This window comes from Hippopotamus amphibius, chromosome 1, assembly GCF_030028045.1.
Source record: "Hippopotamus amphibius kiboko isolate mHipAmp2 chromosome 1, mHipAmp2.hap2, whole genome shotgun sequence".
In the NCBI taxonomy this organism is placed as follows: Eukaryota; Metazoa; Chordata; class Mammalia; order Artiodactyla; family Hippopotamidae; genus Hippopotamus; species Hippopotamus amphibius.
This window is the reverse complement of record NC_080186.1, coordinates 18064077-18090840: the sequence shown is the minus strand read 5'-3', so window position 1 is coordinate 18090840 and position 26764 is coordinate 18064077. Positions and strand designations below refer to the sequence as shown.

Here is a 26764-nt window from a genome sequence, read left to right as displayed (position 1 = left end):
TCTAAAAAAAGAAAAAAAAATATAGGACCATTTTTGCTCCAAGAAAAATAGTAGTTTGGGGTTGGGCTGCTGCTATGCTGTGGCTCAGAGCACAGGGGGCTCCTGACAGGCAGAGCCTGGGGCAGCCAATGCCTGTGTGAGTGAGTGGACATCCCTCCCTGCCTCCTGTGTCTCCCTAACTCCCTACTTATGTCTGTTTCTTCCTGGTCTACCTGATTCCCTCATTCTTCCTCCTTTTCCTCCTCTCAAACCCAGATGATTCAAAGAATGGGACAGATTCTGAGATACCCATTAGAGCTGTTCAGTGGACATACTGGCAGCCCGCAAGGAGAGGGGTTTTGCCTGTTCCCAGTGTCAAGGCCAGTGCCTGGTGTGTCTTAAGTACTCAACAGATATTTAGCAAATTCACATTGTATATGACATGAAGATCCAGTGTCACCTCTACTCTTATTTTCCTCATTTTCGACCTTATTTTCTATATTACTCTACTGACTTCATGTGTCTTTGATGCTGCTTCCTAAATGAGGCAGGAAGAAATAGGTACATGGATTGGTAAGTGGATAGAGTTTTCCTGATCTCTATTTCTTTCTTTCTTTCTTTCTTTTAATTGCAGTATAGTTGATTTCCTGTTCTCTGTTTCTTAGCTGGCACAGTCTGACCTCCAGCCAGGTATCCCACCTCCTTGCCCTGAACCCACACCGAGTACCCTTCCCCAAACATGTTATTCTTGTTCTCTGATCTCTCGCATCTATTATTCTCTTTGTGTGGAATGTGCCAGCCCCCTTGGGAAGTCCTGCTTATCTTTCAAGACTGGTGGAGGTGTCAGCGTCTTTAATGAGCCTCCTGCCCCCAGGCAGTTAGCCACCATACAGGCTTTTCCTGCACCTTGTATACCTTTGCTTTAGTACCTCCTACACTATCTTGCAATCTTGTGTAAATGCTTGGCTATTCTACTAGATTAGCATTACCTGGGGACAGGAACCAAATCAGGTCTGAATCCTTAGGGCTTAGAGGCAGTGTGAGCTAGAGTCAGCCCCTACCAGCTCAAGAGAGATGATTATGTATAGCTATTCCCAACTCTGCGTTCAGTTATATCACATTAGTAGCTTGAAAATGGCCATGGTAGGAGTGTTTACACCATGGAACTTGGTAAATGCTACAAATCAGCGGCCTCTGTGGCCACAGCCAGTTTACCAGACACCAGTGCAGTGAAAGGCATTCAAGAAATTGACATCCAATACATTTTGAATGAACAAATGTATTATGCTCTGGAAAGTCCCCCGGTATTAAAGTCAGCTGCTTTTTGCCTATATGGCCTGGGGTTGACTCATTTTTGTATATACCCCTGCCATTGGTTAGGACCTAGTCCTTGAATCTGACACAGTAGGACATTCACGTGTACCAGGATAACTTGGGGGCATTAGTAAAAATGTATATTCCTGGGCCTGCCCTTAGAGTTTTAGATTCATAGGAATCTGCATTTTGTCAAGAAACCCAAGTGGTTATAACGCAGCAGTCAGCACACTAAATTCGTTTGACCTTTGTGCCAACTCTGTTCTCCATGGTTTAAGAGGTCAGGCTAGATGCCAGCAGTTAAAATGTTTAGCCAGTGCCAAATCCTCTTTTTTTTAAGTTTTGCTTTGTGTGTTTTGTCTGTTTGGCCATGCCGCGTGGCTTGTGGGATCTTAGTTCCCTGACCAGGGACTGAACCCGGGCCACAGCAGTGAAAGCACCAAATCCTAACCACTAGACCACCAACCACCAGGGAATTCCCCAAATCCTCTTTTTAACCTTAGCTTCAGGACTTCCCTGGCAGTCCAATGATTAGGACTTCGCCTTCCAGTGCAGGCGGTGGGGGAGGTGGGGGGTGGGGGGTGGGATGGTATGGGTTCGATCCTTGGTCGGGGAGCTCGGATCCCACATGCCTCGTGGCTGAAAAACCAAAACATAGAAGCAGAGACAGTGTTGTGACAAATTCAATAAAGACTTTAGAAATGGTCCACATCAAAAAAATCTTTAAAAAAAAATAGCTTCAGCTGCCTTCCTTCTCCCAAACCAACGCTAACTAGGGCTCTCTCTGGCATGAGTGTCCCCCTCTCTGCTCTCTTCTGGAAGAAGTTCAAGGCAACTCAGATGGCCAGGGGATGGACAGAAAAAGGGAGGACCTGGATAATGCAGACAGTGAGTGTCTACAGTGAGCTGATGGGAGACAGGAGGCTCTGTTCTGTAGGAACTTATAGAAAAAGATGTTCCATGATGCAGTCACAGGTGAGCAGTTAGTTGTGTGAACCCAAGAGCTTCAGGTCCTGCTTGGGTGGGGGGTGGGGTGGGGGGAGCAGCAGTAAGTCATGAATAGTTGAGACCAAGGTTCCCACCAGGCAGAATGGCCTGGCTGGGCAGTGATCACAGCTTGGAAGGGCACTAGGTCAAGTCTAGACTGGAAGGACAAAGGGAACATCATAGATCAGGTGGTCAGTAATCAAGTCAGCTTCAGCAGGAAGGTTCAGGCAGGTACCCAAGGTCCTGGCGGGCATTGTGAGCAGCAGATCTGAGGAAATGTACACAAGAGTGTTGATCCTGGGCTGAAGCTATTTGCCTTGTGCTCTCCTGTACATGCCCTACTGTACTCAGCCCAGTCAGAGCCCCAGGGCTTGCCCTTCCACCCAGAGGTGGAATGGGGACTCTTCTGGTAAAGCCTTTCCCAGCTGGGACAGGGCCAGGCCTCTGTCCAGCTCCCCATACTCAATCCAGAATGTTCCCCCTTCCTCTGCTCAGGATCTCTGGAACCCAGAGGTAGCATAGGGCTCCTGGGGCTCCCCAGCCCTGAAGGGCAGACTCATTTCTCTCCAGGAAATGGCCAGCGATGAGCTGAGGGAGCTGAGGAACGCCATGACCCAGGAGGCCATCCGTGAGCACCAGATGGCCAAGACGGGCGGCACCACCACCGACCTCTTCCAGTGCAGCAAATGCAAGAAGAAAAACTGCACCTATAACCAGGTATGGGGTGGGGGAGGGGCCGGGGGAGGAGGCGACCAGGGCCAGAATGAGCTTAGGGGCAAGCCAGCAGGGAGAAAGGGCTGAAACTCTAGGCTGCAGAGAGCAGGGAGGGTCTTGGTACACCAACATGATACACCTGTGGCTTCTAGAAAAGGTGCATGTAGAATCACCCAGATCTGAGTCTGTGAGGTTTGAGCAGTGTGTTCTGGTCCTGCCCTGAAGTAAGAATAAGAGGGACCAGACTCACAGGGCACAGGACATCTGTAGAGTCACAGATGGTTGGAAGGGATCTTAGCAATAAAAACTTCGTTCCCTCACCTTGCACGCAGGGACACTGAGGTCCAGACAGGGGACAAGTTTTGCAGCTTTGTCTAAAGTGGCAAAGACAGTGGCAGAGATAGTAATAAACCCATATCCAGACCTTTCCGCCTGTAATACAGCCAGCCTGGTAGTAAAGCCTAAGGGATTTAGCCCCGAGTCCTAAGGGTGAAGACCACTGCGCCGGCGTGGGGAGCAGTGGGAGGCTGTGGAGGCCTCTTCTCTGAGACCTAAAACCTCCTTCTGTTTCTGGGTTGCACGTGTTATGCCCTTGGGGCACCAATATTCTTGGATTCTAACTGGTTCCTTGTCACTCTGGAACTCTATTCATTCTCCCATCTGCTTGTCAGGCAACATTTATCAGAGCACCTTGCCTGTGGGGATCAGTGGCTACAGCACAAATAGTCAGCCTTGCCTTTCAGGAGTCCCTGGAGAATTCTGACTCAGGAATCCGGAGACGGGTGTGCAAGTTCCTACTCCCTTCCGAGCACATATCCCTGTGGAGTGGCATGCCTCCTGTGCACCACCTCTCACCAGAGGGCGAATGCCCATCTGCAGAGTTCTCTCCCCACAGGGAGACCCCCGTGGTATCCTTCCTCACATGTCATCGCTCCGCAGTGACAAGGCTGTGCTGAGCTGTGTCCTCCTGGCCCACTGCTGGGCTCGCTCATTAGCCAGGGGACCACCCCCCTCACTCCACAGACACCAGCTGATATAGTTCATAGCTGAGTGTTCACAAAGTAACAACTTGCTGTTACATGTCATGGCCATCCAGGGTTGGCTGCAGAAAATCAGAACAGCAATTGGGGTTGTTTTTGTCTGTGTGTGTGTGTGTGTGTGTGTGTGTGTGTGTGTGTGTGTGTGTTTTGGCCATGTGGCATGCGGGATCTTAGTTCCCTGACCAGGGATCGAACCTGTACCCCCTGCAGTGGAAGCTCAGAGTCCTAACCACCGGACCGCCAGGGAGTTCCCAGAACAGCAGTTGTTAAATCTGGAAAAGACAGGGATTTGCTGTGGCAAACCTGGTTTCTTCACCTGAATGGTCTGGTTAAGGGGGTAAGAAACTAGAAAACAACATTAAATATCCCCACTGATCTTCAAATCCCTTTTCCTCTCTGGGCCTCAGTTCTTCCACCTGTAAAATAAAGAACAAACTGGATGCTCCCTAAGGGTGCTTCCAGCTTACTCACTTCTGATCAGAGAGGTACATCCAATAGGATATGTTCATTTTTCCAGTAGGAGGTGAATCTTGAAGCAAGAGAAGAGAGATCAGTTCAGAAGGATCAACAAGAGTGAGAGTGCAAAGGTCAGGCTGAGCCAGTGAGATACTGGAAATGAGCTGATGGACCTGCAAGAGGAGAGGAAAACATATGCATACACAATGGAGTTCTCGGTGATAAGGGAATTGCCAAAGTGGAGTGGGAATAATGGTGCCAGCCTCTGGGATTTGGATCTACTTCTATAGACAGTGGGAGCCATGTCCTAGAGCAAGGGAGTGACTTCATGAGCGGTCCCTGCTCTTTTTCTCACAGGTGCAGACACGCAGCGCCGATGAGCCCATGACTACCTTTGTCTTATGCAATGAATGTGGCAATCGCTGGAAGGTCTGTATCTTTCTTCCTCCCCTGTCATCCACAGAAGCTGCTCCACATAAGCAGTAGGATGCCCACAGCCCAAAAGGGGCCTCACACATAGGGGCTTCCCAGCCTGCACAGAGCAGGTCCGCAGAGCTGGAGATAGTGGTGGGTTGTTGTTGAGGAGGCGGGGACAGAGTACATGTGTATGTGCATGTTTTTGTTTTGGAAAGCACCCAGCTGGGGGTGGGGACAGCAGCCCGCATTTTATCACAGGATGGGCAAGTCTGTCATTTGAACACAGATGGAATCAGCCTCCTGAGATCCACAGAAGGGAGGAAAAACAATAGTACTCTGCATTTGGACCACGCCTCTCTGCAAAGTGCTTCCACAGATGGTATTTCCTTTGAACCTGGTTGCAGCCAGGGATGAGGGGATGGCGTTGCCCCCAAATGTTCCCAGGTCATCCTCCCCTCCTAAAGCAGCTCTGGAAAAGCCTTGCATTACCCAAGGCTGTAACCCGGGTGGCCCTAGCTCTTGCAAAGGCAGCGGTTTTGTTTTCAGGCATGGGAGTCAAGCAAAGGCTCCGCCCGGAGTGCTCCTTCCTGTCTCGTCTCCTGAAAACAACTGAGTGTGGTCACATGATTAATGTCCACTGCCAGTACCATCTGATTTGCATGTGTGCTGTGTGATGTCTGGGCCACCAGGCAGGCTGCAAGTGCTCCAAAAGTTGTAAGGTACTTAGGGAGGACTGAGCATGGGACTGGGAGTCGGGAGCCCTGGTTTCGGGTCTCCACTCTGCCCTACTCACTGCGTGATCCTGAGTGTGTCACTCACCTCCCATGGTTGATATGAGGATTATTACATATGCATATGCCCTTTGCAACAACTACGAGAAATTTTCCTTTATAATATTACTCTCACTTTCAGATGAGGAAATTGAGCTACAGAAATCGTTAACCAGCATAAAGTCACAGAGTTTCAAGCACTGAAAGACAGTACTCCAAATTTCTGATCGATTGAGTTTTCTACAACTTAATGAGGGGCCTCAACAGCCCTGGGGCCTCATAAGAACTGCCATGTTTTTAGGGTAAAAGATGATTATGTATTTTTCTTTTATTCACTCATTGAGCACTTAGGGATGGGGCCAGTATAATGGCCTACTAGTTTGGAGCATAGGCTTTGGTATCAGGCTCCAGTCCTAGCTTTATCACTTACAAAGTAACTTTGCTAAGTTACCTGAACTCTCTAGGCCTGGGTTTCCTCATCTATAAAATAAGGGTAGGAATACCTAGCCCACAGAACTGTTTTGAGGATTAGAGAAGGTAATACACATAAAGAATTAACAGGGCCTCTGACAGCTCATATGGTATTTTTGTCAAATTAGAAAAAGGTGTCCTTGCCTCCAGGGAGACACAGCCTTGCACCGCAGTAGAGCTTGGCAAACAGCAGGAGCTGAGTTTCAGCCCCAACCTGCCCCTTTGGCCAGGTTCTCTTGTGTAGAGAACCACCTGCACAACCATAGAAAAAAGCCTTGAGCCTGATACATAGAAACCACCATTCTGATTATTCTGAGTTGGCCACCTGTTAGTATTATGAGAGCTTTGGCAGGTCATTTAACCTATCTGAATTGCTTCAGGTCATTTAACCTGTCTGAATTGCTTCTTTACCTGGGAAAAGGGAAGCAATATGATAGTGTCTCTGTCACTGGGCGACTGTGAGGATGAAATGAGTCCACGGACGTTAATGCTAGCCCAGAATACGTGCTCAGTAAACGGTAGCTCTTGTGTTACTATTGGACAGAGGACAGTCTACACGCTCCAAACCCAGCTCTTCCTCCCTGATTCCTGGAGAGAAACTGGAATTTGGAAGTTGGAGAGGCAGGTCCCACTAGAGGTGGCACTACATGGCTTCTGACAAAATTTGCAGGTAGTGTCCACTGCCTGTGGGAGGCCTAAAGTCTAACCAAGCTATTGGTAATAATCACGGTGATATTTCTGACGGTAAATTGAGAGCTCACCACATGTCTGGCATCAAATTTCCATTCATTGCTTGATAATCCTTTCCTGCGTTGGTCCGCATGGTGACCCCATGTTACAGATGAGTGATTTGTTCGGGGTCACACTGCTAATAATGGCAGAGCTGGGATCTGAACTCTGTGTGGCTCCAGACCCCACCTTCCTTTTCACCTCCCTCCACCTGCCCCTAGTCTCCTTGAGTGATGCAAAGAGTTCTCAAACGTTGTTGCCTTTTTTTGTAGTTCTGCTGATCGGACCACCAGCCAGGATTTCAGTGAACAAGGCGAGGAAGAACAAAGAGGAAGCACTAAGCCATCGTAACTGGAGAAAAATAAAAATTGAAGTGAAGAAAAATACTGAACTCTGAATGGGGCATTAGGAATCAGAGGGAGAATTCTTTTACAAGTTAATAATCCGTTATTAATAGTGATTGACTAATAGGGGGAGGCTAATTAGGGTACAATGCCAAGTCCATGTTGACTGACCTCTTATAGAAACTTTAGGGACTTTAGAGCCTCAGAGCTGAGGTGACGTATCTTTGACAGTGGCTGGCAGACCTTTGCTTTGAGTCCCTTCCCTCACATCTGAACCTCTCAGCCTTTTCTGAGTTGAAATATACCAGACCGACTCAAATCTTACCCACCCCACCATGAGTCATATGTGTAGAACAGTTTGGCACACGCTTTGTCTTAGGCAGATACAACTTACACACCGTATAGAAAGATTTCTACCCCTCCCCTCATCTCTTCTCAAACTCTCTGCTAGTCCCCGTTCCTAGCTTGTTTTGGGTGTATTTGAGGTCCTTCTAGGCAGGGGACAGGGACACATCGTCTTGAGCTGAGGGTTTCTGAGTGAAAAGTACAGTGGTGCCCGAGTTCCGTGGTCCCTGGGAGGTCCTGAGCCTTGGAACCCATCCAGGCCCAGGCAATGCGTTCCTCACACATTGGAGGCCGAGCTACAGAGGAAGTCTGCAGGGGACAGGGCCCTTGTTGTGCTTCTCCCATGATGAAATCGGCTTGCTTTTTAAGCTGATAGAAACTTTAGGCAAATCTGGAACCGTCTAGAAAAGCCCTGGGAGCAGGTCTGGTGGGTCTGTCCTGGGTCTCAGTGTCTGACTGTCCCTGGCTTTCCAGCAGCCCTGGGCTGAGTCTCCTGGACCGTGTTTTCTAAAATACCTAATGTATAGGAGCTTGTGAACTCCTGGGAGCTTGGGCAAGTCACTTAACCTCTCTGAGCCATTTCCTTACCCATTAAAAATGGGGGTGATACTAGGCCTGCCTCAAAGAGTTTCCATCTGCCTTGGTTCAGACTTAGGGTAGCTGTCGGCATCACTTCAGCCCAAGTTTCTTATGTGCCCTGGCATCATCCACTCTGGAATCGGTTATCACCTTCCTCCTCCTGCCCAAGTGCCTCCTCCTGTAGGTGAAGCCAGTAAATAAACTGTGTACAGAAACCTGCCACCATCTCCAGCTTTGCAGCAGTCAGATCAGTGGTGGGGCAGGGGCGGGGGGTTCCTTTGGAAGGACTGAAGATCCTCTCATAGAAGATATAATACACACAGCTCATAAGTGGCAGATCCAGGACCGAAACCCAGGTCGTCTGCTTCCTGTCATTGGGCTCAAGGCTCTGAGAAATGCAGGGCCGTACGCAATGCTCAGTCCCTACCTTCCAGGAACTCCCAGCCTGGCAGTGATTTCCATACCAGATGGGATGTGATAAATGCCTGAGGTATGAATATTAGCCACAGGAGTGTAAAGGGATGTTGCTTAGATACCCAGGTGCTTCTTAAACTGTAAAATGGGTAGGAATCCCCTGGGGATATGTTAAAATGCAGATTCTGATTCAGTGGGTCTGGGATGGGGCCTGAGATTTTTTTCATTTCTAACAAGCTCGCAGGTGACGCCAGTGCGGCTGGTCCACAGACCACACTTTGAGTCGTACTGGTTGAGATATCCAGGTTTTTCTCTGTATCATCTAATTCTCCATCCAAATGTCTAGAAATCAAAAGCAGAACAACAACAACAACAATTTAAAAAAAAAGCTGAACAAAATAGGAACCACTATTAATATAATAATGTCAATAAATGTTACTTTTGGGCTTTTTAAAGATGACACCCTGGGCTGATCTTCAGTCTTCACAGTCTAAATATCCATTGTGTTCCCAGTATCACAAGGATTTACAGCATAGGAAAAAATATAAAACTGAATCTCCACCCTCAATAACCTTACTGTTCACAAAGGAGATGAGTCAGATTAAACAGCAGAAGAACAAGTCGGCTCCAGTTCGCACATCTACACAGTACACATCTACGTTCACAAAAGGACACAGAAACGCGTGAATGGGCCTCAGACTGTGTTCATCAGCAGGCTGTCAATACCCTCCCAACTGGTCTTCCTGTGTCCACTCGGGACCCCCTCCAATTCATGCTCTCCCTGCGCTGACCAGAACAGGCTTTTCAAAATTGCAAATCTGATCGTGTTACAAATGCCCCCCACCCCCACCCCCATTTACAACCTTCCATTTTTTCCACTGCTCTTGGCAGGGCCTACAAGGCCCTGCAGGGCTGGCCTCTGCCTCTCCCCAACACTCTGTGCTCCAGCCACGCTGGCCATGCTGTGCTTCTCCTCGTCACACGGGCTTGGCACATGCTGTTGGCCAGAACATGTGGCTTAACCTCATCTCCTCCTTCATATCAAAGATGAAGAAGGTGTGAGCTGTAAGGGAGCTGGCGTTGAGTCTACTTCCCTGAAAGGCCTCCTTCCTAAGGGAAAGGGGGTTGCTATCGCACAGTAGAATAAAGACGACATTAGGTGAAACAGAGAATCAACACGGCTGGGATGGAGGAGAGATGGTCTCACCAGGAATATTAGGGCCAAAAGACCTTGAAAACCACAGCCGAGATCCTATGACCAGTTTAGAAGATGATTTCCAATGTTACAGAAACCTGAAATACTATAGAGAAGTCTTTCTTAGTAGTCTCATTCTGATTACCAGATTTCTGTCTTTAGTTCTGAGGGGTTTGTTTGCTTGTTTGTTTGAGCTTGAGACTTAAGTCACCAAGTGCCTGTCTGGATATCTCCTCCAAGTAGCCCACTGGCCCTCTCAATACAATTAATCACAAACTGAATTCGTATCTTCTCTTTCTTAAATCCCCTCTTCTGTCTTTTCATCTGTCAGCTAGTTCGTTATTTAGAGCCATCGCTGACCCTTTCCCCTTGCTCGCTTCATTCTATCAGTTCTGTAGTCTCTCCCTTGCCCAATCCTTCTCTCCATTGCCATCACCATCAACACTTTCTCCCAGGTCTTCTTTTTTCTTCAGTTGATGCAAAGGCCTTCTACTGGTCTCCCAACTCGAAACACTCCCTACCAGGACTTCCCTGGCAGTCCGGTAGTTAAAACTCTGCGCTTCCAATGCCGGGGGCATGGGTTCCATCCTCCGTGTGAGAACTAAGACCTCACATGCCATGTGATGTGGCCAAAAAGACAAAAACAAACACTCCCTATCTTACCTGCGTGAGCCATGCATGGCCCCTTATGCTCCAGCCTAAGGGAGGTATTTGTCCTGTTCTTGAGAACTGATGGACCTTCCCCACTGTGACTGCCTATTCTGATTCCTCCTCCTCCACCCCAGTCCAAATCTTACCCATTCTTCAAGGCTCACCTCAGATGCACACCTTCTATGAAGTCTTCTCGGATCCCCTGGCCACAAGAGATGGTTCCTCCGAACTCCTACAGCAGTATGGAACGCTAATAAATACACTTCATTCTACCATAATGATGATAATAATTTCTTTGTATGACAGTGTCAATAATATCTATTAATTGCTGAGCATTTACTAGCTGGGTATCTTGGGCACATTATGGACCTTCATGCCTTCATCTTTCATCTGTAAAATGATGGTAATAATAACGGCTAGCTCATAGGATTATTGTGGGGGTTCATTAGAATCATACCTGACACAAAGTGCCTGATGAGTGAATGTTAGCTATTGTTATGAGTATAGGGGATACTTTATGTTGTCTCAACTAACCCTCACACCCCCTGAACTAGGTTCTTTTTTAAAAAACTTGTGAGTTGAGAGCTGGTGGGTTTTAGATTAAATGCAGTTGTGTGCAAAAAAAAAAGGGGGGGGGGAATATACTTTAAAAATTTACCATCTTAACCATTTTTAAGTATACATACAGTCCAGTGGTATTAAGTACATTCACATTGTTGTGCAGCCAATCTCCAGAACTCTTTTCATTTTGCAAAACTGAACTTCTACACCTATTAAATGATTCCTCATTCCCCCCTTCCCCTGCCCCTGGCAAGCACTATTCTACTTTCTGTCTCTATGAACTGGATTATTATATTCTTTATACAGACAAAAAAAAAACCCCAAAAACAAAAAAAAAACAAGGTTCAGAGAGTAATGTGCTTCTAGGAGACAAAATCTGGACTTGAACCTGCGCCCCCGTTCATGCTCTGAGTCACTCTGAAATATGGCTTCACCTCACAGAGCATCTGTGATGTGCTTTACCTCCCCCACAGCCAGCATGTGCCACTCTGTGCCAAGGCTCTCCTCTGTGCCCATGCATTTTATGTTTTGCAGCCATTCTCACATTTAATCCTCATCGCAGCCCTGCAGTCGTGAGGGGCAGCATACTACCTCCCAGCGCAGTGCCGGTATAGGATAGAGACACAGTAAACATGTTCAGTGAATACAGTCCTATTTGATGCCTTTACATAGTTTGTTGCACATTTCTAATGCAATGAAATAAGTCTGTTGCACATTTTTAATGCAATTGTTTACATTTTTTGAAAATGTTGACTCTCTCAGGAGAAAACCAGCTGAAATGCATGAGGTCATAAAGAGTTTCCCAATCCTCGCCACTCCCCTCTCCTCCTGCAGAGTCAATCTGCTCTTCTCACCCCACGCCACCCCCCCAATCTACACCTCACCACCAGCATTGCTGATCCACAGCCGAAGCCAGAGACAAACAGACAGGTAGGCAAAGGGACATAAGAGACTGTCCCTGCTCTGCTTCCTCCCCCTGCCACTCCACCCCCACACTCTTCCCTCTAACCATACCCAATCCTGACCATTCTGGAACACGCTCTGTCCTTTCACGCCTCCATGACTTCGCACATGCTGTTCTTGAAGACTGGAATGCTTTCCCTCCCCTCGTTCTCCACCTCCAAGACTCCTACAGTCTTTGCAAGCCAGCTCTGATGTCACCTCCTCTGTGAAGACTCCTCCCCTACCCACCCCACCCCAGCTGTGTCTGCCCCTCCTCAGTGCAGAGTAGCTAGCTTCTCCGAATGCTCTAGCAGTTGGACAGCAATGACTATTTGTAAGTCAGGGTGTCCCCCATGTTCCCACCTCCTTGTGCTAAGATGAGGCTTCATCTCTGCTCTGAGCAGGAGTAAAGAGAAGCCCAGATCACTGGTTTGTTTTTTGTTTTTTGTTTTTTTTTTTTATGTTCCTGGTGTATTTGAAAATGAAGAGATAACAAAACAAGATCACAGATACTGAGGCATATTTTTCAACGTCTAGCAAATGAATGTTTCCAATACAAAAAATTCTAATTGTGCTGCTCACAAGATAATTATAGGATTTATTAAAATATAATTTATAGTGCTCCACAGACACAGTGGTCTGTTAATAAGAAACAAGCTTCAGGATACGCAGGAGGCTCTCTGATCAAATTGGTCAGTGGATCTGACATAATGTAAAATCCCATTTGGAGATGATGTCAAAATCTTAACTTGGAGACCCTGACGCAGTGGTACTCCTGGACCCTTTCCCCAGTGGTAGGCTGTGCTGCTGCCTCTACACACAGTAGGTGCTCATTGTTTGCTGAATAATGGGAACAAATACAGCTTTCCAAGTTGGTTACTGAAAACCCACACACAATAAGTATTCCTGAGAAACAATGAAGTCCTGAACAATGGGGCAGGAAGCCACCTCCTCCTCCAGTGACCCCAACCCTCCGAGTCCAGCTGAAGGCTGCAACAGGAAACCCCTCACCCACTGTCTTCCCTCCCCCTCTTCCCCACTCCCCCCACCCCTATCCAGGGGCACCAAATGCACTCACGCTTTCCATCCGCTCCCAGCCCCTCTTCTCCTCCACCCTCTGGAGGGTCCCAGGTAAAGAAAGAGAAAAGCACTTACTCACAGAAGGAGGCAGGCAGCCAAGCTGGGCTTGGAGAGTCGTCCTGCCCCCCAAGGCAGGCCTGAGGAATAAAAGGAACAGTGAGAGGACAAAGAAGGACTTAAAGCTCTGGAACAAGGGGGAAAGAAAATGCCTAAGAAAGTTTACAAAGCAACCTGTCAGAGAAGGGATGAAAAGGGAGCCCCACTGAGCTGAGGGGCTCAGGCACTCACCTCACATTCAGCCCAGTTAGAAACCTGCAATTACTTGGCCAAAGTCCGAACTGATCTCCCTCTTCCTCGTCCCAGAGGTTTCCCTGAGAGCGCAAGGCCTCATCTTGCTGTGTTTTTGGCATCCCCAAATACCTCTGCTCTACTCGACTCAATACACCAGTTCTGTTAAACTCAACCAACTGGCTCAACTTCCAACTCCCTCCGGATTTTCACAGAAACACTATGGATAATAAGGTCATCAGCAGATCCTCAAAGCTTCCAGCCACTCTGACTTCCCAGATGTTCTGAGCCAGTGAAAATATCCACAGGCCTTTCTTGAAAGTCTCTCCTGCCACCAAAGGCAGGATTAATAATACTAACTATGTCTGAGTGCTCACCGTGTGGAGTGCTTTAAGTCATCTCACTTACTGCTCACCACCGCCTTAGGTATGATTACCCAATTTCACAGAAAGGGAAATGGGCCTGGAGAGATTAAATGACTTTCCGAAGGATACATAGCCTGGATTCCAACCCTGGTTTGTCTGACCTTGGTGCCCACACACCTCCCACTCAGGACACTGCCTCTTGCGGACCCTCTACGATTCTATTTTTTTGTGGTCCCCATATTAATTTTAGATGGGGTAGGATGGTACAATTCTGTGGTATCTAAAAAATTCCTTGCCTCACAGTTGGGAGTGAGAAGAGGAGTGGGAGTGGGAAAGTTTGCCTCATGGCTGGGAAGGGTCCTAGCTCTTTATGGACACTTGAATAATTTAACCATAAATAACTGGGCACTGTGAATAGGACACTCACTAATAAAAGCATAGCCTAGAGTCACGTTTGAAGAAAAAAATTCAAGTCACTTGGTGGGTGGACATATCTGCAAAACAAAAGAAAAGCCCCTTTCCCAGCCCAGGCAGAGAAGTCTCCTGTACAGTTAGAGACAACAGGCTTCTGGGCACGTAGCCAAGGTTCTGGGGATATTTATAACTCGAAGAGGGTGGGAGTCCCTAATAAGCTGCTATATTCTTTTTCCATCACTTCCCTCTCCAAGGCTACAGCGAGCTCAGAGCTCTTCCCTACGCAGAATGCCTGCTTTCCCTAGCGCTCGGCTTCCATTGTCTAATTTTCTCATCCTGGCTGGGGAAAGGGAAGGCTGCAAGTCCTTCCGTTCGGAAGAACTCCTGTTGAATACAGCTTAGCTGCTGGTGGTGTTCCTTGGCTAGCTGCTGTGGTCTCAGAGATCTGCCTGTGAGCCTGTGGTTTCTCTGAGCTGCTTAATAGTCTGAGGTCTCGGGAATCTGTGAGTCTTTGGGATCCGCCTACGATCTCTGGGCTCTGCCCGCATGTCTAAGGATTCGAGATCTACCTGCACGTCTGGGATATCCAAGATCTGCCAGTGATCCCTAGAATCTTTCGGAACGTCTGCAGTCTCAGAGAACTCTGCCTGCAGATTTGAAATCTGTTTGAGGCCTCTTGGATCTTGGAGCCAGCGACCTAGTGGATCTTCTGCTGGCCAGGAGGTAAGTCCGTTCGCTCGCATTTCGGATTTTCGGCTGCCTACCTTCAGCCGGTCAGGGACTGCTAACATCCTGAGGGCCTGCCGGGCTTAGGCCGTTAGAGGCCCACGATCCCATCGCTGTGGGAGGCCGCCAGGAACTCTTTTAGCGGACAAGCCCTCAGGGATGATAAGAACGGCCCTTCCCAACCCTGGGGCCTGGCTCGCTCCACCTTACGCGCCCTATACCCCACCCTTGCTTCTGATTTCCCTCCGGCTTTTGCTTCCCCTCCGCTAGGCGCAACTCAGCCCGCCCCTCAAGGGGCGCCCTCTTTAGAAGGACACGGTTGGACGCCCCTACAGGGTTAACAGCGATGGAGCCGGGACACAGCCTGGCCCCGCGGCGGACCACTCTTGCTTGCGGACCACTGTTGCTTGCGGACAGGCGGCGCGGTGCCTCCTGGGAGTTGTAGTCTGGAGAGCATTATGCGAATGCCGCAGTCACTGCTGGGAGATGTAGTGCGTGGGTGGAGCTCAAAGTTCCAGCACGGCCACTGAGTCTCTCCTGGGGAGGGGGCGGCTGCTGCTTTCCTCTCAGGCCCGGGATGTCAAATGAGAGCTAATCCCAGCGGAACCCAACAGAGGCCAGCGCCTAAATTAGGCTCGACGTCGCAGTTAAGGTCCGACTCAAGATAAGCTTCTAGGGACGTGAGGAGAAGCAGGGCAACTTCCCTGGCTTAATCCGTGTGGTCTCCAAGAGAAGAAAGCAGAAAATACTCCGCCCTGGCTAGGAGGACCTGCTTTTTTCTTCACCCTTTTGTTCTTTTCCCTCCGTGGCTTTTGGCCTCTGACTGGCCTTTGTACGCCTGAATGGAACTCCAACTCCCGACAGGCCACGGGGACGGGCGCAGGCGTGATAAAGATGCTGTGCCATGTTACAAGAGGCGGGCCTAGTATTCGGCATCTAATTGGCAGAGCGCTTTGTGAGCTTCGCTCGCTGATTGGCTGGCGCAGCTGCCGGAAAGGGCCCAGCCTAGACATGGAAGAGCGGAGGCGTTCTGTGGGCTGGGCTGATAGCCTCCTCCCTGAGACAGCATCGGCTTGACCCCCGGCCCGGGAGGGACAGAGCCAGGGGGCTGTCTTAGTAAATTCCGGCAGCCTCCACCCCTTGGTGGCGGAGACACAGAGGGCGGGTCGCGCTCGACGGTCAGGGAGGAGAGTGACCCGGCCCGGGGTCAGGGCCCTCCCCACCCGCCTGGCGGCTAGAACTCCAGCCCTGGGGAGTGGGCAGGGCCTGTTTCTGTGCCTCACGCCCTGCTTTTCGCCTCCTTTAGCGCTGTCTGCTAGCTGCTTTTCCTGCTCTCTCTCTCCTGGGAGGCGAATCCTTGAGCCCGAGATGGCAGCCGCCCTGCTCATGGCTGGGTCCCAGGTAAGCCGGGGGTGGCTTCTCGGACCCTGCCTGTGCTTACCCACCTCGTCCTGGCGTTTACTTGCGCTGAAAATCCCTGTGGGAAATTCCCTGGGATTAGTAAGTAATTCGCTTGCTTCGGTATTCTGCCTCCAGAGACCCAGTGTCAGGACAGTGTAGCCACAAAACAAGCATTTATTGAACACCTGCTGTTTGCTTTTAAATACTGGGGAGATAAAAGATGGATGAAACGTGCCCTCCCTCCCTGCCTGCTCACAATCAGTAGGGAGACATGCATCCGGTTAACCATTCCACTACGTGATAAGAGCACAATTTTCTGTAGGAACAACGTGCTGTGGGAACCAAGAAGTGGGAGTATTAATTCTGTCTGAGGTGTGGGAGGAAGGAGTGGAGCCGAGCAGCGGGATGGGGGGGGGGGGGGGGGGGCGGGGACACTGAAGAACAGTTGGTGCTGGAACAGGGCCTTCAGGAATAGTAGAATTTCACAGTCTGAGGAAGATATTACAAGAAAAGAGGAAAATTGTGGGTAAAGGTATGGAATGATATAGGTGCTAGGTGTGTTCTGAGAAAGTACTGCTAGAGGGAAAGGTTGGGAGTGGGGCAAGGATATCTGGCCATGGGACCAAAGCAGTCAGCTCATAAATTGCTCTCTCCTTTACCACTTCTTTTTGTTGCTTGTTTATTTCTCCTTTGGACTCTGCATATCAGACCTAATATCTTTTGCCTCTTCGACAATTCTAGCCATGTCTCTAATTTCAAGAAGAAAAACTGGTACTAACCTCTTAGATACCAAGCATTGAGGAAGCAATGTGTGATTTCAGGCACCTGTGACATTTGAAGATATGGCCATGTACCTCACCCGGGAAGAATGGAGACCTCTGGACCCTACACAAAGGGACCTTTACAGGGATGTTATGCAGGAGAATTATGGAAATGTTGTCTCATTAGGTAAGTACCCTCTATCTTTCTCCACCCCACGTTTTTGAGACTGTCAAAAATGCCTTAGCTCTTTCAATACAACCTAGTTACTAGTGATTTTTTATAGTACTTAATTGGATTTTGGCTTCGGTTGAGTCTTCAGGCAGATCTTTGAGTGAGGGAATATCAGTGTCATATTGCCTAAGATGAAAGATTGTTTCTGCACATTTTAGAAACATTCAGATTTCTCGCGCCCTGAGTCATTTGCCATTTTCCAGCCTGTTTGTACAGATCACTGACCAAACAGGTCTGACATAATGGTACTTGCCAGGATATAAATGCCCCTGTAAATGGTGCTTTTACTAGAAGATGAGGGGGTGCTAACCCAGGTTCACGGGAGGGCAGAAGCCACCTTTTTGTGTTTGTTTTGGCTTCAAAGCCCTAGGTTTGCCTCAGGTCCTTTATTTATCCGGAGTAGGTACTTGTCTAGAGACGTTTTAGAGTTGATCGTAGATCTTGAGTGTGTCAGATGCTGTTCTAGGAGAATCCTGAACTAAATGAGATCACAAATTCTATTAGAGAGGGAAGCTAATTTTTTTGGTGGCCTGCAAACCTGTTTTTTCTCTTAGATATCCTTTGGTCTGAGTGTAACTAGAATAAACAGTGTATTCTTGAGCTGAAAGTCTTTTGACTCACTTTGTCTCCTGTTAGGACTTGACAGAGGTTAGTAACCATACATGGTTCACTAGGTCATCTGCCATTCATTAGGATTCATCCTTTTTCTGAAATCTTTATTCCCATAGCTTTTAACAAACAAAAGGCAACAGTGAAGGGTTTCCTTTTTAACTTGCGCTCTGATGTCCCAACTTTCTTGGATCCTTCCTTTAGAAGTGCAACTAGAAATGAAGTTATCTACCCAGATCTATTGTAGTCAGTAAACCAAATATTCCACTCAATCCAATAAAAACAAGAAATGAGAAGCTTAAAGAAATATGAATTTATAAGTCAATGGTCCAGTCCAAGGAGCACTGTTGGAAGGATGGAAGCATGGAAGCACCAGGAAAAAAAAAAAGGTTTCTTGCCCAAATAAGTTTGGGAGTGAATTAAATAACGTTTACAAGGTTTCTTTACCTCAAGACTCTTCAGAACCTTTAACGTGGCATCAGGCATTTTGAATTTCTAAGAAAAGGATGTTGTATGCAGCATTTACCAAACTAATTTATCCCTGGACCCTTTCTCCCAGCATACCTAGTAACCTCTTTCTGAAGAGTGTACCAAGAAATACAACTTGGAAAAAGCAGTGTCTGGTCGAAAGTTTCTTGTAGACAGTGACTTTGTATATTTTGATTTTCATTTGAAGTCTTTACCTAGTCAATGCCAAGAATTTTTTTTTTTTTTAAATGCCAAGAATATTCTGAGCCAGGCGTCTTTTTGCCTTCTCCAACCTTCCCACCTCTATTTTCATTAAAAGGCCACTAAGGGAATTCCCCGGCGGTCCAGTGGTTAGGACTCTGCTCTTTCATTGCCATGGGCCTGGGTTCCATCCCTGGTCAAGTTCCTCGAAAGCCACATGGCACAGCCAAAAAAGAAAAAACAAAAAATACAAAAAAAGACCACTGAAAAGTCATTTTTCCTCCCAACTGAGACTTGATATAGGTTGATAAAAATTTTCTCCATGCTAACCCAGTAAGTTCTTAGTAAATGTTGTATATAATACTTATAATGATGAAGGCTTGACAAATTAAGAACATATACATACACACACATCCATTCACATATAAAATATCTAGGCTCTTGGCTTTTAGAAATTCTAATTTAGAGTCTTTTATATGTTCTGTTTCTGGTTTTCTTCTTTGGAAATACCAGGAACATATACAATTTTCATAAAGAATCATTAACTATAGTGATACAGCGCATAAACTTTTATCAGACAGACTCAGATTTAAATCTTAGCTTCACCATTTACTACCGCATAATGTTTCGCGAGTCACTTCTATGGGTCTTGGATTTCTCATCCCTAAAGTGGAAATCATCATAATGCCTGGCTCTCTGGGTGGTTGAGGTAATTCACAGCAAGAACTTAGCACAGTGCCCAGCACACAGTAGATCATTTTTGTGTGTGTTTACCAGTATAATTCTTCACCTTTTATTACAGATTTTGAAATCAGGAGTGAAAACGAAGTGAATCCAAAGCAAGAGGTTAGCGAAGACGTGGAATTTGGGACTGCATCTGATAGACCTGTTGGTAATACTGAGGAAAATCCTGAAAGCGAAGAGGGCTTTGAAAATAGGGATAGATCAGAAAGACAGTGGGGTGATTTAACAGCAGAAGAGTGGGTAAGCTATCCTCTCCAACAAGTCACTGATCTGCTGGTCCACAAAGAAGTCCACACAAGCATCCGATATCATATATGTTCTCATTGTGGAAAGGCCTTTAGTCAGATCTCAGACCTTAATCGACATCAGAAAACCCACACCGGGGACAGACCCTATAAGTGTTACGAATGTGGAAAGGGCTTCAGTCGGAGTTCCCACCTTATTCAGCATCAAAGAACACACACTGGGGAGAGGCCCTATGACTGTAATGAATGTGGGAAAAGTTTTGGAAGAAGCTCTCACCTCATTCAGCATCAGACAATCCACACTGGAGAAAAGCCCCACAAATGTAATGAGTGTGGGAAAAGTTTCTGCCGGCTATCTCACCTGATCCAGCACCAAAGGACCCACAGTGGGGAAAAACCCTATGAGTGTGAGGAGTGTGGGAAAAGCTTCAGTCGGAGCTCTCACCTAGCTCAGCACCAGAGGACCCACACAGGTGAGAAGCCTTACGAATGTAACGAATGTGGGCGAGGCTTCAGTGAGAGATCTGACCTCATCAAACACTATCGCGTTCACACCGGGGAAAGGCCCTACAAGTGTGATGAGTGTGGGAAGAATTTCAGTCAGAACTCTGACCTTGTGCGCCATCGCAGAGCTCACACAGGGGAAAAGCCGTACCACTGTAATGAATGTGGGGAGAATTTCAGCCGCATCTCACACTTGGTTCAGCACCAGAGAACCCATACTGGGGAAAAGCCATATGAATGTAATGCTTGTGGGAAAAGCTTCAGCCGGAGCTCTCATCTCATCACACACCAGAAAATTCACACTGGAGAGAAGCCCTATGAATGCAACGAGTGTTGGCGAAGCTTTGGTGAAAGATCAGACCTAATTAAACACCAGAGAACCCACACAGGAGAGAAACCCTATGAGTGTGTGCAGTGTGGAAAAGGTTTCACCCAGAGCTCCAACCTCATCACACATCAGAGAGTTCATACAGGAGAGAAGCCTTATGAATGTACCGAATGTGAGAAGAGTTTCAGCCGCAGCTCAGCTCTTATTAAACATAAGAGAGTTCACACGGACTAAGTCCTGTAATTATTACAGAGAAATGATTCATTTGAAGGTACAATTTTATTTGACATACAGGAACTTTCTCAAGACTGAGCTTCTTTTACTGTAGTGAATTTCTTTGTTGTGGGCCACAGTTTAAAACGTCGAAGAAGACCAGCCACTTGAAATTCTGACCCGTGGCTTTGGGAATGTTATTCCCTCCTCCAAAATAGTGATTTTTATTCACCCAATATTAATTATTTCATCAAAATCAGCCCCACAAGTAACTGGAAATCCAAAGACCGGGTGATAAATGCTGGTAAATGCTCAGGCCTGGAAATGGAGTAAATCTTTAAAAGTAATTTCTCCCATCCTTGGCCCAAAAAACTATGCTGGGGAAATGTTGAACTGTGATAGGGTGGTCACAGCTGCTTTGGAAAAAGACAACCAGAGACTTTGCCTGAATTGCCACACCTATTCACTCACATAGTAGCTGGGCACACACATCTTCCCTTCAAGGGCTTTCTCCTTGAGTTGCTCATGCATTTGTATCTTTCTGTCTTCCTGAGAGCAGGATTCTGCATGATGAAGGCAGTGATCATAACTTTTCTCCTCATTGTTTCTAATTAACTTTTTTAAAGCTTTCACATTTGTGAAAGCTAACTGAAGTTACAGATTGAAAAGAAAAATGAGACACAGGTTTAGGGACCAAGGACTCATCAACAGTGGTGACATTAGCAAGAGATGCCCACTGTTGTTATTGCCATTAATCAGAATTTATTAATTTTCTTTGGGGATCACTGTAGGGAATATTGTAGGGAAAATAGCTTCAAGGAAAGATAGGACCATAAGTGATGGTGGAAGGTAAGGAGCAAGTGGAATTGACCACTACAGGGAAGAAAGCACAGAGTCCCTTCCCAAGGAACGCAGGTCATTTCTCTGTTCTTTCCCCTCTACCCTTTAAGATCAATTCTCCCTGTACTGCTAACTCTAGAATTTGATAAGGGCCACATCCCAGTGTTTATCTTAGCTTTCATAAGGGCATGTGTATGTACATGTAAAATGTGTATTCCTGTTGTTTTTCCAGTAGCAGAAACTGAATTCACACCGAATTAGCATGTTCTTGGGTGATATTGATCATGTGACAGAACTACAGACATAACTCCAATGTGAGAAATGTCCTTTTTTTTCATTCTTTATGAAAAAAAAATTTAAACACTAGTGCTGTAATGTGCACTCTCCTGTAAGATCTGTCTTTGTACAGAACCAAGCACTTGTTTATATATATATCAGTCAGTTGGAGATAATTACCGGACAAATAGGTTGATTGTCCTGTTCTCAGACTGAATTATCTTCTCTTTGGCCTAGTCACAGGGAATTAATAAACCTAGATAGGAGTGTATTTCCATTCTCCCAGCCTACAGATTTAAGTGGTTAATGTAGGAGTTGACCCAACTTAAGCCCAGTAGTGTCAGTTCTCCTTACCTCAGCCCAAAGAGGAATTAGGAAATATCCCAAATGTTGATTCTTATCCAAACATTTGGGGGTGGGAGTGGGAAGGAACTGATGCCCAGGAAATGGGACTGGAGTAAGAAATATATATTTTTTGAGCCTGCCCCAAGTTTTTTCTACTGTACTGTATTGTGAGTGTTGTAATGTTTGAAAAACTTTTGGCATTGCTCTTTGGGACTTGGTGTTAAAGGAGCCAGTGGTCTCTTGGGTAGTGTACTGTAGTGATTTACTATGACTCACAGCCATGGGGGTCTGCATCCCTTGCAAATGACACAACCTCAAAAGTAACAATGAAAAAACACTCCACCAAGTAAGTGTCTTTGTGTTGCCACTCTTGTTTAAATACAAACTCGGGCAGGGAGCATGTTTTTTGTTCTATACAAAATCTAGCTGACTTTGGGTATTCTTATTTTAATCGTTGAATGACTTACATGTTCTCGATGACTAAACTCAAATGTCTTTTTCCCGTATCAGTGTTGCTGATGGTTTTAATGAATATCACAGTTCTCCTGTTATTTCTGTGAGCCACTAGGGACATCAGCTTCAGAGTGGCCGTAGAAGACAGCATCTCCATGACGTAACTATATTTCACTCTTTTCCTTCCCTACTCTCCTGCCCCACCCTCATCCCACGCTAACCCGTTCCTTCTGCTGCTTTTGGCTTCTCAGTGCCCCAGCCATCTCTCTAGACATGTACACTCCAGTTGGGAAGTTAAAAGGGCAAGGGCCAGACCAACTCTGTCTCCTCTCTTCCTGCCAATTGTTGCTCATTTGCTGTGTTGAACTCTGTAAAGTTATGCATCAGTCTCTCTTTGCTAAAGCTTTTTGCATGCCTTCTGCTCCCAAGTCTCTGGCTGCTTCCGCACACACAACCTGAGCACATTGTGCCTGTTTTCTATGGTTGTGGAGAGTGAGTGAACAAGTAAGTATGTAGAGCAGTTTTCCTTATGGTATTGGTCACAATTATCTTAGTGTCTATCTACATCTGTATTATTCTAACAATATTCTGTAATTAAAAGTATAATTTTTAAAATCAAAAAGCTGAGAATTATTTTAGTAATCCAGCACCAACTCATAAAACGGCTTTTCATCAGGTACATTAAAATTGGGCACAACTGTTTTTATATTGATGCATTTGTGCAGATGTTCTTGTGGGAATTGGGGAATACCATGTCTTCACGTATTGGTGAGCTCTCTGGATATTGCCATATTTGGGGAAGATGCAAAAAACATGAACCAGTTTCCTGTGAAGATTAGCCTGGTGGCAAAGCAACATGGAAATATTTGGTACGGGTAACTCATTAGCTTTGGAGAAGCAAAACAAAAGCAAAAAAAAAAAAAAATCCAAAAGGAAAAATGGGAAGAGGCCATATTTCTTTAAGGAGATATTTTGGGGTATCTGTTAAGAATACTAAAACAATTTCTGCTAAATTAGTATTAGGATCCCAGAACAGAGATGTGTTCTAGAAATAAAGGCTCTATATTCATGACACAATTGCGCGGTCTGCCTAAGGCAGTAATTATGTTCTACCAGGGTGTGGCCACAACTTTCAAATTACTTACAAGCAGTTTTATTTCATGAAAACTGTTTTTGAATGGAAGGCCAGTCTAGGCAGAGGTAGGGAGTGGAAGTGCTTTAAATTGGGGAAAAATACAAGTAGGAATGAAAATTTTTAATTAACCCTATAGCCAAGACTTGAAAATGAAAGGGATTTTTTTTTCTTTTATTTTTTTATTTTTTATTTTTATTTTTTGGCTCTACCACGTAGCTTGCAGGATCTTAGTTCCCCAACCAGGGATCGAACCCACGCCCTTGGCAGTGGAAGTGCAGAGTCCTAACCACTGGACCTCCAGGGAGCTCCCGTAAACATTTTTTAAAATTCTTTTTCTCCTTTCTCCATGTTCAGCATTTTTTATTTCCGGGAAGGAAAGTTCAAGGGAAATGCTGGAGAAATTCACCTGGAACCTCTCCTTTAGGGTATTTAATATGTTAATGTTTTGCCATTATTATAGTAAAGCAGATTTCCTTCTTTGAATTTTCTCTAGGAGGCTAGCCCTTTGTTAGGGCTGTGCTTCCAGGCCTTTAGGACACCACTGAGTCCACTGAAATGATAATTTGTTCAGTGGTTCTCTAATGTTTCAGAGGTTAGCATTCCTGCTGAAAAAGGAGTTCCTGCACCCTGGGAGATATGCACTCTTTGAAGCATTGGTTAGATGCCTGTCTCTGTAGTGGAGTAGCCAAATGGGACCTGCTTATCTATAGGAGATTTCAAGATAAAAAGTTGTTAGTGAAAAACAATTGAGTAAAATGAATAGAAGGAAATTACCCTGTAATGACCTGAAATGGTTTCATGGTGAATCCCACCTATTATCTGTTTTCCTAAATGCTTCAAAGTTTGTATCATTTTCAGCTTCTTCAAGGGTACTTTTGTTTTTCCCTCTGGGAGAGACAGACTGAGGCTGATGACATCAAAATCTCACTTTGAATTTCACACCAGCCTCTGCAGCTGCCTAGTAGACATCTCCACTTGGAAATTACCCAGGCAGATCCCAAACTGAATTTACCACTTTTTTCTATCACCCCCTCCCCCTGCTCCTCCTGTATTTCCTAACTCAGTCATGGCCTAGTCATCCAAGCTAGAAACTTGCACATCATACTTGAAAACTCCTGTTCCTTCCCAACATCAATAATGAAAATTAGTTGAATAGGGACTTCCCTGGTGGCACAGTGGTTAAGAATCTGCCTGCCAATGCAAGGGATACAGGTTCCATCCCCGGTCTGAGAAGATCCCACACGGGGATCTTTAGTTGCCACGTAGCAACTAAATCTGTGAGCCGCAACTTTTGAGGCTGTGTGCTGCAACTACTGAAGCCCTCACACCTAGAGCCCATGCTCTGCGACAAGGGAAGCCGCTGCACTGAGAAGCCCACGCACCACAATGAAGAGTAGCCTCCACTGGCCACAACTAGAGAAAGCCCACGCACAGCAATGAAGACCCAATGCAGCCCCCCCCCCCAAATTTTTTTTTAATAAAAAAAAATTAGTTTAATTGTCTTTCAGTCATGACCATACCACCTCCTAAATATTCCTCAAATCTGTCTACCTGCTCTCTCTACTGCCACCACTTATCATGTGACCTTGGGCAAGTTGCTTAGCTTCTCTGTTCCTTGGATCTCCCATCTGTAAAATGGGGGTAATTACATCTACCTCACAGAGTTGCAAAGATTAAGTGAAATAATGGGGCTCAAAATATTAGCTGCAGTTATTCAGAGCATCACTAAGCCACATCCTATTTACTGAAACATTCTCTTAATGAGTCTCTTCTATTTTCAATCTCCTTCCATGTATTCTCCCTTACTCCAGCTAGACTGGTCTTTCTGAAGGGCAGATCCCTTCATGCCACTCTTCTGTGCAAAACTTTCTCATGCTTTGCCTTGCCAGCAGTACACAGGTCGTCATGATGTGGCCTCTGTTGCCCTCTTCAGCTTCTGTTCTCTGCACGTCCCCTGCACTTGCAATGCTTTTCAAGCTGCATCTCTTTCTCTCTACTCCTCCTCACCCTTCAGGTCTCACACCTAACTTGTTTTAGGGAACCTTTGCCAGTCCCACAAGACTGGATCAGGTGGTTCTGTTCAGTATTCCCGGAGTTTATCCCACTGAAAGCACTTTGTTCTTGTTTTGTATTTGCCTGTTCACTTTTTCATATCCTGCATTAGACTTTGACATCCTTGAAGAAATCACTGTGTCTTGCTCACCATTGTATCTTCAGCCCCTAGCAAATATTTGACTTAGAGTAGGCAGGCAACAGCTATGTCTTAGATTAATGAAAGGTGTATATGTGTAAACTTCATTCCCTTCAGTAGGACTGGTGACTTCATTTCTGATTTGTCACCACACAAGCTATTCATAAAATAAATTCTGTGGAAACGGTAGATATTCTGTAATTGCATATCTGGTGGGGCCTAATGCAAGAGGAAAAAGGCACCTAGAGGCAATGTGGCCCATCTAAGACACCCTCTCCCAAGGTAAAGCTGGGATAAAGTCACCCACCCCGATGCTCCAGTACTTGATGAATCGTTGTCATCTTTGGAGGGTTATCTAGGATTAGACATTATGGCAACTTTGGTGACGTGTTACAAGGCAAGCTCTCAATACAGGGAGCGTGAGCAGGATTCTAAGCTCCCAGCTATAGGTTTGGCTATTGATCAACCTCTGAATTCTCCAAGCTGATCACAGAAACCAATAGTTGTTAATATTTTGAGGAGGATCCAGATCCCTTTGACAATCTAATGAAAGTTTTAGATTTTTTTTTCTGCATTTTTGGGTTTCTGTTGTTCTTTGTTGCTGTGCACAGTCTTTCTCTAGTTGTGGGGAATGGGGACTACTCTCTTGTTGCAGTGACTTCTCTTATTGAAGAGAACAGGCTCTAGGTGCTCAGGCTTCAGTAGTTGTGGCATGTGGGCCCTAGAGCACAGGCTCAGTAGTTGTGGCCCACAGGCTTAGTTGCTCTGCAGCATGTGGGATCTTCCTAGAGCAGGGGTGGAACCTGTGCCCCCTGCATTGGCAGGCAGATTCTTTTTTTTTTTTTTTTTTAATATCCCCATATCCCCTCCCTCCTGCAACTCCCTCCCACCCTCCCTATCCTGGCCCTCTAAGTCATCACCCATCATCGAGTTGATCCCCTGTGTTACACAGCAACTTCCCACTAGCTCTTTTACATGTGATGGTGTATATATGTCTATGCTACTCTCTCACTTTGTCCCAGCTTCCCCTTCGCCCC

The 26764-nt window shown here is 46.3% G+C and overlaps 2 protein-coding genes across 5 annotated transcripts in view; both read left to right on the top strand.

Moving 5' to 3' along the window:
- TCEA3 (transcription elongation factor A3) overlaps positions 1–8403 on the top strand; it is a 39381-nt gene extending 30978 nt beyond the window's left edge. Inside the window, exons 9-11 of one of the 2 annotated variants that reach the window (XM_057699608.1) lie at positions 2851–2997; positions 4848–4919; positions 7150–8403. In XM_057699608.1, coding sequence (XP_057555591.1) covers positions 2851–2997; positions 4848–4919; positions 7150–7158 — 228 coding nt within the window. In that variant the 3' untranslated portion in view covers positions 7159–8403. The remainder of the gene's footprint in view (positions 1–2850; positions 2998–4847; positions 4920–7149) is intronic. The other variant, XM_057699599.1, reaches the window with a different exon arrangement.
- Positions 8404–14420: 6017 nt separating this feature from the next.
- On the top strand, positions 14421–26480 carry ZNF436 (zinc finger protein 436). 3 transcript variants are annotated; one of them, XM_057699553.1, is made up of 4 exons: positions 14421–14778; positions 16088–16182; positions 17004–17130; positions 19256–26480. In XM_057699553.1, the coding sequence occupies exons 2-4, from the start codon at positions 16150–16152 to the stop codon at positions 20506–20508; spliced, it is 1413 nt and encodes a 470-aa protein (XP_057555536.1). In that variant the 5' UTR covers positions 14421–14778; positions 16088–16149; the 3' UTR covers positions 20509–26480. The 3 variants fall into 3 exon arrangements, with proteins under 3 accessions (XP_057555536.1, XP_057555554.1, XP_057555544.1); XM_057699561.1 differs by lacking the exon at positions 14421–14778 and adding an exon at positions 15375–15433; XM_057699571.1 differs by lacking the exon at positions 16088–16182.
- Positions 26481–26764: the final 284 nt, after the last annotated feature.